This window comes from Myzus persicae, unplaced genomic scaffold (genome assembly GCF_001856785.1).
Source record: "Myzus persicae strain clone G006 unplaced genomic scaffold, MPER_G0061.0, whole genome shotgun sequence".
Taxonomy (NCBI): domain Eukaryota; kingdom Metazoa; phylum Arthropoda; class Insecta; order Hemiptera; family Aphididae; genus Myzus; species Myzus persicae.
Genome location: NW_019103932.1, coordinates 67,365 through 78,806, shown reverse-complemented (window position 1 = coordinate 78,806; position 11,442 = coordinate 67,365). Strand labels below are relative to the sequence as shown.

At 35.8% G+C, this 11,442-nt stretch overlaps 2 protein-coding genes across 2 annotated transcripts; one reads left to right on the top strand and one right to left on the bottom strand.

Moving 5' to 3' along the window:
• Nucleotides 1-372: 372 nt before the first annotated feature.
• On the bottom strand, nt 373-3,374 carry LOC111036499 (innexin inx2). The gene has a single exon (XM_022318526.1). The coding sequence runs from the start codon at nt 2,940-2,942 to the stop codon at nt 1,863-1,865; it is 1,080 nt and encodes a 359-aa protein (XP_022174218.1). The 5' UTR covers nt 2,943-3,374; the 3' UTR covers nt 373-1,862.
• A 4,336-nt stretch (nt 3,375-7,710) lies between these two features.
• On the top strand, nt 7,711-10,705 carry LOC111036503. Its single transcript, XM_022318529.1, has 5 exons — nt 7,711-7,873; nt 7,959-8,257; nt 8,759-8,929; nt 8,992-9,206; nt 9,677-10,705. The coding sequence occupies exons 2-5, from the start codon at nt 8,008-8,010 to the stop codon at nt 10,499-10,501; spliced, it is 1,461 nt and encodes a 486-aa protein (XP_022174221.1). The 5' UTR covers nt 7,711-7,873; nt 7,959-8,007; the 3' UTR covers nt 10,502-10,705.
• The last annotated feature ends 737 nt before the right edge of the window (nt 10,706-11,442 follow it).

The following is an 11,442-nucleotide window of genomic DNA, read 5'->3' as shown; positions in this document are numbered from 1 at the left end:
ATAATAATAATAATAATAATATTAAAATCCAATACACATTCACTGATCTACGTCTTTCAAATTAACATTTTTCTTCCAAACCTAGTAAAGGTATTCAAAGGGAACACTGGTCTACAAAATGTTTTCACCTAAAAACAATATCATAAAGATGATAATAATAGATAAAAAATAAAATAAATATTATTAAACGGATTTAGTTTATTAGGTTTCAAATACAAATATATATATCAAAAATATGGTTTACACAATTTGATAGTTTATAGTTTTATAGTTTATCTTTACAGTAAGTCGTTATGATCCCTGCGAACAATTACAAATATAAATAAAAAAAAAAAAAAAAACACCAGTCATATTATGTACTTATAAAATGTCTTTTTTTCTTAAATTTTTTATTGTCTTGAATAAAACAGTATCTAATAGTCTTATATTGGCAGTCAATTTGGACTTAATTGACATAGCTGTGGTGTGCGCGTTTTTTCAACACACTCAGGAGTGTGTATACACCAAGTGGTCATCGTACAGTTAAATATCAATATGGAATGTTGAATAATTAATTTTGAGCGTACATGATAATTCGTCGAGATATGCACATCAATAATATTACTATATATATATATATATGTAGTACAAAAAGGCACTTATGGAATTTCATTGTTAACATACATATTTAAATAATATATAGCTAATAATAATAATATAATATAAATGTATTATATCATAAGAACTTAAGAACTAGACAAAAAAAAAAAGTCAGTATTAAAACTAAATCTAAAATAATAATTATTACAGCTAATTAGCATCACATATATGTTTCATGATTATCTTTATATAATTCATAAATGACATTCACGAGGCCCAAATTTTTTTTTTACGTATTTACATATTTAATAAGAAAGAATAAGACAATTTTGTACAATGTTTGTGCGAAATTCGATAATTTACTTTTTTTGTTGTACAGGTATATTAAAAAATTATGTTTTATTACCCGAATATGTTTGATTGTGGAATGTTGATGTTAAAGTAATATAGTTAAAATTAATATAAATACATAAAACATATGAACACATAGTTTGCTCAAAATGGAAGACTCGAAAGATGTTTCGATTATTGCAGAATATACTAGTAATGTAACTAGTAACACTATTATGAAACTTATGAAGTGGCACTACCACTGCAGTGGGTAGTGACAATGATGAATCTTAAAATAATTTATAGTATTTAGATGAATAAATATTATATTGTAGGTACCTAATAAAGAGTAAACAGTTAAAGTTTTAAGTAATCTGCAGAGATGAATTATTAACATACAAGTAAATATTTTTAATGGCCAATCATTATTTTCACAAGGATTAGATAGCATGAAACCACAGGTTGTCAATGCTCTAAATATTATGTTAACATTAGGTGTCGTTAAGAATGCAACCAAATATCACATTCGCAACACATGTCTGTAGCCTGTTTAAATGCCACAGAAGTTATATTGTATGTAATGTAGAAGAAAAAATGAGACCAACAATAATATACCTTGTTATAAAAATAAGAATATAAATGAAAATATTGTGAAAATTGTTTTTCAAAATTGTCAATCACATTTTAAAAACCAATAAGGTTATTCATGAACACAACATTTTTTAAACTGCACAACCCCTGTGTTCTCCGATAAAGGCGATCGGAAATTAAATTTAAAAAAACAATATGAATAGATAGCTCTATGCTTCTATATGGGGTGATAAAAATTATATTGAAAAAATAAAACAAATTGTCTAAAATTATTGCTTATCCATTCTTTGATTATCCTAAGCTAACAATTTTGTGTTTAATTTAGTATTTAAATACATATTTGAAGTTGAATCAAGTCATATTTATACGCTCTGCTTACCGTCCAACCGCTTGGCTAAGTCTGATACAAGTTCCTTGAAAATTAAGGGGTCAATGTTCTTTCCCAACTGGTATAATACGAACCAATCACCGATTTGGCACTTCTTAGTAATGGTTTCGACTTCGTCCTGAGGAGCCAAACGAGATCTTGCTCTCAACAACAACAAACGGAATTTGGGCATCACTACAACAGCTGTACGGTACACCAAGTTGAGACCACTGAGTACAGCAACAAATAAGAACCAGAACCACAGGAACACATAGATTTTTTCATTGACAATGTTGAGTGGCAACACACAAAGACCGTCTAACTTCTGGATGGATCCAGATGGACCATATTTGTGGAATGTACACTTTGTAACTTTAGGAAACACCCGAGCCATGGGATCTTCTCGTTCTTCAGGCTCCATTTCAGTGAATCGCAGCACATCTGAACCGTACGTACTGAACTCACCTTCGAGGAAGTAGTCCATGAAGAATATCTGAGCGATGACGTTGACAAAATTGAGGAACTCACAGAGGAAGAAGCGAATGGCGTAGAAGTTCTGAGTGTGCAAGTTGGTGGCAAAGTAGTCAATCAGCAGTTTCTTGCGGTCGGTCTTGCATTCTTCGCTGATAATCGGGCAGTTGAGGTCGAGCACAAGCATCTTGATGCGGCCGCCCTCCCACGTCTTCCACATGTACCTGGGCAGGTAGAAGAACATTGCTTGGAAGAAGAGCACGAAGCACACCCACTGGTAGTACTTGTGGTACTTGACCTCGTCCTCGCCGTCCACGTGGGACGCGACTCCCGGCTGGACCACGTCTTTGCCGATGCGGCCACCGAGACGGTTGGGTATGGTGAACGTCGAATATATCCAACAGTACGTGTCCATGATGTTGAGCGGCACATCGTCGACGATGCAATCGATCGGGTCGCCGATGTACTGGCGGGACGTGACGAGCAACGAGAACGCCACCAGGATGATGACAGTCGCCTTGTAGTGCAACCGGAAGATGTTGTTGTCGATGCAAACGCTGTCGATTTTCAGTAGCCCCTTGACGGAGCCGAACACGTCGAACATGGCGGCGGCGGGCTTAGGCGCGGGTTATACTCACTAAACGGGAAACACACCGCCGGAAATCGGAAACTCGTCGTCGACGGCGACGGCGGCGGCGGCGGCGGCGGTCGTCGGGACGAAGGAACGAGGAGAAAACGTCTTCAGCCCGATCTCACGTGCGTGACGGGGCGCGCGTCATTTGGGTAGAGACGCTAAAAGATCGGTCGCGATGCGTGTGTCGTGTGTGCACGTCGATTGTCGGCGCGCGCGCGAGCACAAATGCATACGACGAAGACAATAATATTTGAATCGTTTCCGAAAGAGGGCGAAAAAAAAAAACTCGATAAACCGAACACGGTCACATGGATGTACACACGCACGTCGGACGAGCTCGGCCGTTTCTCGTGGAATGATTCGCGGCGGCGGGCGGCGGCCTGCGCGTACTGCGTGCGGTGGGGCGACGGCTGATTGTGGGTGCGCGTGCGCGTGAACGTCGTCGGCGAGCCGTTGCGTCCGTGTGTGCAACTGTGACGGTGAACCCAGTAGGAGTGAGGGGGGGGGCGTCGGGTCAATGGAGTCGGGCGGCGCATGCGCGAAACGCCGCGTCGACGGGCCTGCCTGCCGCCGGCTGGTCGCTACTACCCGTACGCGAACGGGTCTCTCCGGCCGCCACTCTCTTTTGTTAACGACGCATCGTCGTCGTCGTCGTCGGCGACAATACACCGAAGGGAAAACCGGTTGTGGTGTTCACCTCTCTCACTCGTTCCAATGGCGGCCGGGCCGGACGACCGATCGCCGCCGCCGTATCGGCACAACATTCCACGCTCGGCGTGTCGTCTCCGCACCGCCGCCGCCCGGCTCCGACGGCTGTGCGGCAGACGGTCGGCCTGGCCAGCCTGCCAGCCACCGGTTCGCGAGCGCTAGCGGTCGTCGGTGGCGGCGGGACGGCTTCTACACTACCCGGGCGCGGTGCACACCCGCCGCCGATGTCCCGCCGCGGGTTCCCAATTTGTGCCGCGGCTGCAATAATTCTCATCGTTCGAGAAATGCGTTTCGCGTCGACGCCCATCTCTATCCGAGGATCGTGCCCGTGCGGCCATGATACTCTATGGGTCTTTACGATCTTACGGATCGGTTCGAAAAAACGTTTCGATAAACGTAGTCGGCGACGGTGCCCTGCGCATCGCCGTGTTCGTCATTGCAGCCGACAACAATAATGCCCAAAGTCGCCTCTCTTCGTATCGTATCATTAAAACATCGTAAACGGTATCATTTAGCGTAAACCCGTTCGTTTTCGTCGTCGACGAGTGTTTGGCACATATTTACTGCATTGGCCCATTATTATAATCACGCTCGACCCAATGTCCGTCATTATAATCCATCATACTCGCCACTCGGGTGCATGTGAAATATCGCCAGTTAATTGGACAGAGCATGGTACAACATTATTTCGTGCATTTTTTCGTCATGACCATTCCACTGTCTGCCACCTACAACTATTATACCATATTGGTACACGAAACGTGACGGATCAATTATAGGTGCAATCTGCCTGCCATGTATATTATAATCATACCTCCTAAACGACCAATAACCGATCGATCGTAAACACGACGAAACGTTCCAAGTGTACCTACTTAATGTACGCCATTATAATAATAATTAATATGGATCACAGACCGTCGTGTAAACAATTGGGTTATCTCACAGAAATGTATGTTGTGTGGTATCGTTGAGCGGTAATAGGAATACCTACGAGCGAATAATCGATTTCAAAGTATAAAATATAATATCTGACTGCCGAGGGAATCTAATAGTAATTAATTTTATAATATTTATTATAATCGCGTTTGAACAATGTTCCTGTACCTTTACGAACATACAAACATTACTCGGCGTCGCTGATTCGCTGCGTCTGAGCAGGAATTTTACCGGTTTTTAATCGATAATTAAATTAAATTAAACAAACGTACCCGATGTTTTTTGATTAGATATGTTTAGTATACGATGTAACTCATAAAATAATCGAAACATTATTAAAATTGATCGAAACGTTGCTTAAATCGACGCGATAACACATACTTTATCATATTTTCAAGCATACCATGAACATTTTTTGATGTTATTTTAATTTTAAGTATAACATAAAATAGGTTTCCTTAACCGTTTTTTTCTTACCCAAAAATTGTACGACGAAAAAACAATTTTTTTTATATTGTTTAGTGTTTACGTTAACAACGCTTGAACATTTTTTTGTCTTCGATATCTAATTTCAAAAACCTTGGTCACCGTATGAACCACACTGCAACCGGTCGACAGTCTACGTTGTTATAGTTGTAGGTGTCTAAACTTTTATAGTATTAATACTCACACACAGTCTATAAATATAAAAATATTATAAACTCGTCAAAACTGCTGTATTGCATTGTATATACGATGACGTGTAGGTCATCGCATAATATACATAATAATATTATACTTTAACGTTAAACAATGACCGATCCTTGATTCATTCGGTTTTCTGTGGCACACGTCGTGTTTATAGAGGAAAAAGTTAATAATAATAAATGAATAGGTTATAAAGGAAAGAAAAAAATAATGGTAAAAACAGCAGTGACTGTACAGCGTACACCCTAATGAGTAATGACCTCGTACATAAATGACGTATATAGTGATACTAATTTGTTCGGATATTATAAGATTGAATCATTTTGCGTCGATCCTCCGGTTGAAGTAAAAACTGCGCTCTACCGGTGCGATTACAGCCAGACGACACGTTATACGGTGAAAATAATAATTCGTACATTTCAGTACTTCAGCCTTTTTTCCTTATATACCTGCAGATGTAAGTATAGATATAACAGCTTGCCATACGTTCGACGTAGTGATTTATTCGTTCACCTTTACCGCCATTCCCGCGAAGAAACACGCCGAGAAATAATAATCATTCGATCATAAAATATATTATATTAGTCATGTTAGCGGTGTATTATAATAGCATACATTATTAATTCTTGGTCTTGACTTTACCTATGTATAAAATATGCGACACGTATTTGCAGTACCTACCCAGAAGCCGGTCCTGCAGTCCAGACGAGGCGTGCTGCAGCAGCAGTAAACCCGGTTGTATAATCATATGCATAAGTAATACGTACGTATATGTTACGAAATTCGTACTCGTTTCGTATCTCGGTGTATATTATTTATAATTATATCCGATCGAACACGAATCGTCGCGTGTTGGCCGGAGGAAATGGTGTCGGTCAAACTCAAGGTGAGAAATGTTTCGAACGATATTATAAACATAATAATGATATATAGACGATTTTCTTACCGGCAGCGTTGCAGTGTTGTATACCTATATTACAACACAACGTTTTGTCTACTCGTCGAAGCATCATTACGACTTACGCGATACATATATAGTAATATCACATCGCATACCCGTGATATATATAGAATAATACATTAATATCCCGCTGGTTGTCGCTGCAGGATCGGGCGGATTCAGCCGGGGTTGGAGGAACTTTGGATTCCCAACACAAATTTTCCCTTCTCCTGGGGAACAAACAATATCATGTTTATAGAAATTAAAACATTGTGCATCGCCATTGTGTATGCGGATATATTGTTGATATACCGAGAAATTTCTTCCGAACTAGGCGGGTCTGACGAAAGAAAAACACCTGTTGTCGAAGAGCATCAACAGTCGAGGCATTAGGCGATCTTATAGAGGTGATAGAGAAAAGAGGCGATTTTATATATGTATAATACGAGCGTTTATTATATTGTCAAACTCAAACGATCGAGACTCGACAAGCAAAAAAAAACGGTCGCATTCCCTCTTTTCTATGGGTTTGCAAATAGGTATATACAACCGAGCTCGTTTTGTTTGTTGTCCATCGAAAAAAATTCATCTCGACCGTTTGACGTCAAAAGTAATACCATTGGGCATTGGCTATTACAATATATACGAGTATTATAGGTATGCATACAATACTGCGATTGTGCATCATCGCTGGCGCCCATTAGTTCAAAACGGTCGGTTTTCTAATGATGTCTGTGCATTATTGTTATTTATCTCCGTATTTATTGGTACGAACTCGGCCGTCCGTATAGTAGACCCTACCCTGCCATTACCCATTTCGCCAAAATATTACAGTAAATACATGAAATTATGTAAATATAATATATGATCCGAAAATGAAATATGTACCGTATAGGGTAATAGGAAAAAAAGGCAATTGAAAAAAAAGCAACGGAAAAAAAAGCAGTAAAAAAAAAGCAAACGGAAAAAAAAACAAATGAAAAAAAAGCAAACGGAAAAAAAAGCATTTGAAAAAAAAGCTAAAGGAAAAAAAAGCAAACGACGCACATTTTTGTTTTTTTTTTTAAAAAGAATTTTAATAACTCAAGATAATTACAATATTTTACTTAATCAGTGAGAAGTGTAAAATATATACGTGGTTTTTTTGTAGCTTAGCCCTTTCCTCCTTTTCCCTATCTTCTCCCCCATTAAAAGGTTTTATATTATTTATTAATTATTTTTTTTAACCATTACTTAATATGTTATGTATAGCAAACCATTTTAAGGAGAGAAGCAAAAAATGTTCCTCCTTTAAGTATAATAATATGTAATAGTTGCCTATTTACATACAATTTAGTTAAAAGCTTGGATGTGATTTATTATGATTGTGGCGGTCCAGTTTGACTTAATATGTAATATGTAGGTACTACGGACGCTCGTCGAAGCTCGTGCCGCTTTCCCCGACAAATGATTAGAAACAACGTGGCACTTGGTCACTAAATAAGTGATTATTTGATATTATATACCTCCTATATGACTCGTCACATCGTAAAGGACAACAATTGACAAATGATACGACTATAATAAAAATGTCAAAATCATATTTCAAACTTATCTTATAATGATTCAAAGACAGATAATGAGATAGGTAGGTATTTAGGTTTTCAGGTTTTCGATAATTGATAAAATATCAACAGTAATATTATATTGGTATTTTTGCAATAATATGTTAGTACGTTGTTATGCTGTGTTCTCGAATGTTCTATTATTTTACCAGCAACAATGGAAATAATTAAATCTAACAAAAAAAATGACAAAGTTTGTCTTGATGGTCATATGTACACATTATACTACGAAACTAGTAAAACAATTAAATGGCGATGTTCTAAAAAGTCTTCATTAAAGTGTCCAGCAGTTTTAAGTACGGATAAACAAATAACCGAATATGAAAAAATTCATCGTCATAATCATTTACCAAATCGCAAGGAAGTTATGGTAACCAAAGCGTTGATGAATATGAAAGAAAAATCATGTAAGTACATATATAAATATTATATTATATTATATTATATAGATAATATATAATATATACCTAGTATGTTAATTAATTGGATAGTCATAACATGTCATAACTCATTAGTAGTGTTTCCAATTGCATTAGTATTTTTTTCTATGAATGTCGATAAAACTTTTTTTGTCGGGTAAAAAAGCTTGTAAATTTAATACAAGGTTCCTACTAAATTGTTACTATGACATTTGAAAAATATTCAAGATCTTTGTCACAGTTTTTATTTATAAGTATTTAAAGTTCAAATTTTGACAAAATACGGAAAAATCACGAAAATGAGCAAATTATATTGAGTTGAGAATAAAAAAGCTAGTCAATAGTTTTTTTTTACATTTTTCTGGAAATGTTAACAATATTCTACATATTTAAAATTATTTTGCCTAATATTCATGAGCGTTTATAAGTTCAAATAATAATATTATGTAGATTGTAAACATAAAATATTTTTTTTATAAATACATACAGCCACAACAACTACAAATCTTGTTGAAATATTTGCCAATGGTGTATCAAAATTGGATAAATCAGCAAAGGCTCAAATGCCATCTGAGGATACAGTCAAGAGAACTTTACGTAACCACCGGTCAAAAGGAAATCCAATCGATCCAAAAAGCTTAGAAGACTGTATAATACCACGTAAGTAGTTATTATAATATGATAGTTAAGATTATTTTTAGTATTTTAAATCATTTTGATAGCCACCTGGACGATAAATTCTGATGGACATCGTTTTTTATTGTATGACAATGGAATCGTTGACGAAAATGGCAAATGTAATGCTGATGAAAGAATTGTCATATTTGCAACCGATGAAGTATTATTAAATCTTGCTAAGTCTTCAACTTGGATGATGGATGGAAATTTTGCTCTAGCCCCAGTGATTTTTCAACAACTTTATGTTATAAGAGTAAAGGTAAATATTTATATTATAGTATTATAATATTTTTATAATATTCAATTTAAATTTAAATTCAAGCCTGGATTAAAAAAAAAAAAAAAAACATAAACAAAATTGTTGGAAAACATAGTTAGTTCATTATCTATAGTAATTTTTCGTGGTATAAGATTGAGAATAATTTTGTATTATATATTTTGGGGATAAAGATAAGCCCCAAAATCAATGGGCCCTGGGACAGTGCCCCCTTGCCCCCCCCCTTAATCCGGGCTTGTTTTAATTTAAATATTTATAGAAACTATAGTACTTCAAAACATTGTTTATAAAGTAAATCCTCAATCGACAGTCACACATAAAATATTTAATATAAACCAATTTAATATAAACATATTTTTACAAAATAGAATATATTAATATGTTAAGCTTGTAGTGTTATAGTGGTACTTATTATTAGGTACTTAAATTAATTTAGCTTTATTTTTATATAGATAAATGATATATTTGTTACATCTGCTTTTTGCTTACTTCAAAGAAAAACACAATCAACTTACGAAGTAATGTTCAAAGCCATTATCTCTGAGTGTGAAAAGAGAGACATTTTTCCTGATCCATCTCATATTCATGTAGATTTTGAAAAGGCCATTATTCAAGCTATTCGTAATGTTTTTGGTGAACATTCAGAAGTTAAAGGTTGTTATTACCATTTAACACAAAGCACGCATAGGAAAATCCAGCAGCTTGGTTTGGAAAATTTGTACCGTGAAAATGATGAGTTCATGTTATTTTGTGGACAAGTTGATAGTTTGGCTTTTTTGCCGGTATCTGACATATTTGAAGGAATGTCTCATTTACGTAAAATCATGCCCGAAGAAGCACATGACTTGGTGGAATATTTTGATCAAACCTACGTAAATGGGACATACAGACGTATTGGCCAAGGAAATAAATTGAAATTCCGAAAAGTACCACCTCTTTTTCCACCTGAAATTTGGAATGTACACGAAAGTACATTACATAATATCGAGCGTACAAATAACCAAACTGAAGGTTTCAATAATCGATTTTCTAAGTTGGTAAGCCATAAGCACCCTTCTATTTGGAACCTCATTAAGAAAATGACACTGGAAGTTGCAGCCGATGAGACAAAACTCCAGCAACGGTTATTAGGCACAGTGCAACCAAAAAAAAAACTTAAGAAGTATGAAAAAATGCAATTCAATTTAAAAAAAATATGTGAAGAGTATAGAGATAAGCAACGTGATCTACCAAATTTTTTATTAGCCATATCTCATACCACAAGGTTTACACTATAAATTATATTATGATAAATTTATGTTTTATATTGACGCAATATTAATCCAATATGCATTTAATTTTATACTTGAAATTTTATTTTAACTTATTATAGGTGTACATTTTTGCTATACTTATACGTTATACACTTATGCCTGTAGGTACCTATGCCTTTTTTTCATTTGCTTTTTTTTCCTTGTGCTTTTATTTCATTTGTTTTTTTTTCTTTTGCTTTTTTTTCCTTTTGCTTTTTTTTCATTACTTTTTTTTCCGTTGCTTTTTTTTCAATTGCCTTTTTTTCCTAGATTCACCGTATAGTCCCCCATATCATCAAAATATAAGAAATTGTCACTGACTACCCTCTTATTAGATCGAATATTAAATTTATCATTTTTTGATCTAGAATATTGTTGTATGTAATTGTATGTGTAAGTAAAAATCAAATTGTGAATTACGAAATTAATTAAAATTAAAAATCATTGAAATGATATCTTTATATATATAGTTATACTGTACGTGTGTTTGTCACTGAACTCCTCTTAAACGGCTGGACCGATTTGAATGAAGTTTTTTGTACGCATTTGGGTAACGTCCTGGAAGGTTAAGATTCACAATTGGAGCAGAAAGGTCCGACCCGGGATGTTGCTCGAACCGGGATTTTCATATTTACGAAGGAAATATTTGTTTATATACAGTTGCTATTGGTTATAGGAGAAATATAAATATGTTTAGTAGAAAGTGGTATTTTTTTGTTTATTGGTTGCCTGCTGTGGTTCATAGAGTACAAATAAAATAAATATTTGAAAAAAATGCGTGTCGAAAATCTGCCTATAACTGCCGATTGTGGATTTTCAATTATGGCGTGTGGGGTGGGGGAGAAGCCTGGTCGCATCACCTGCACGTGATTTATACGTGATTTATTAATACATATATAACTTCAACAGTCCACTGTCGACATAAT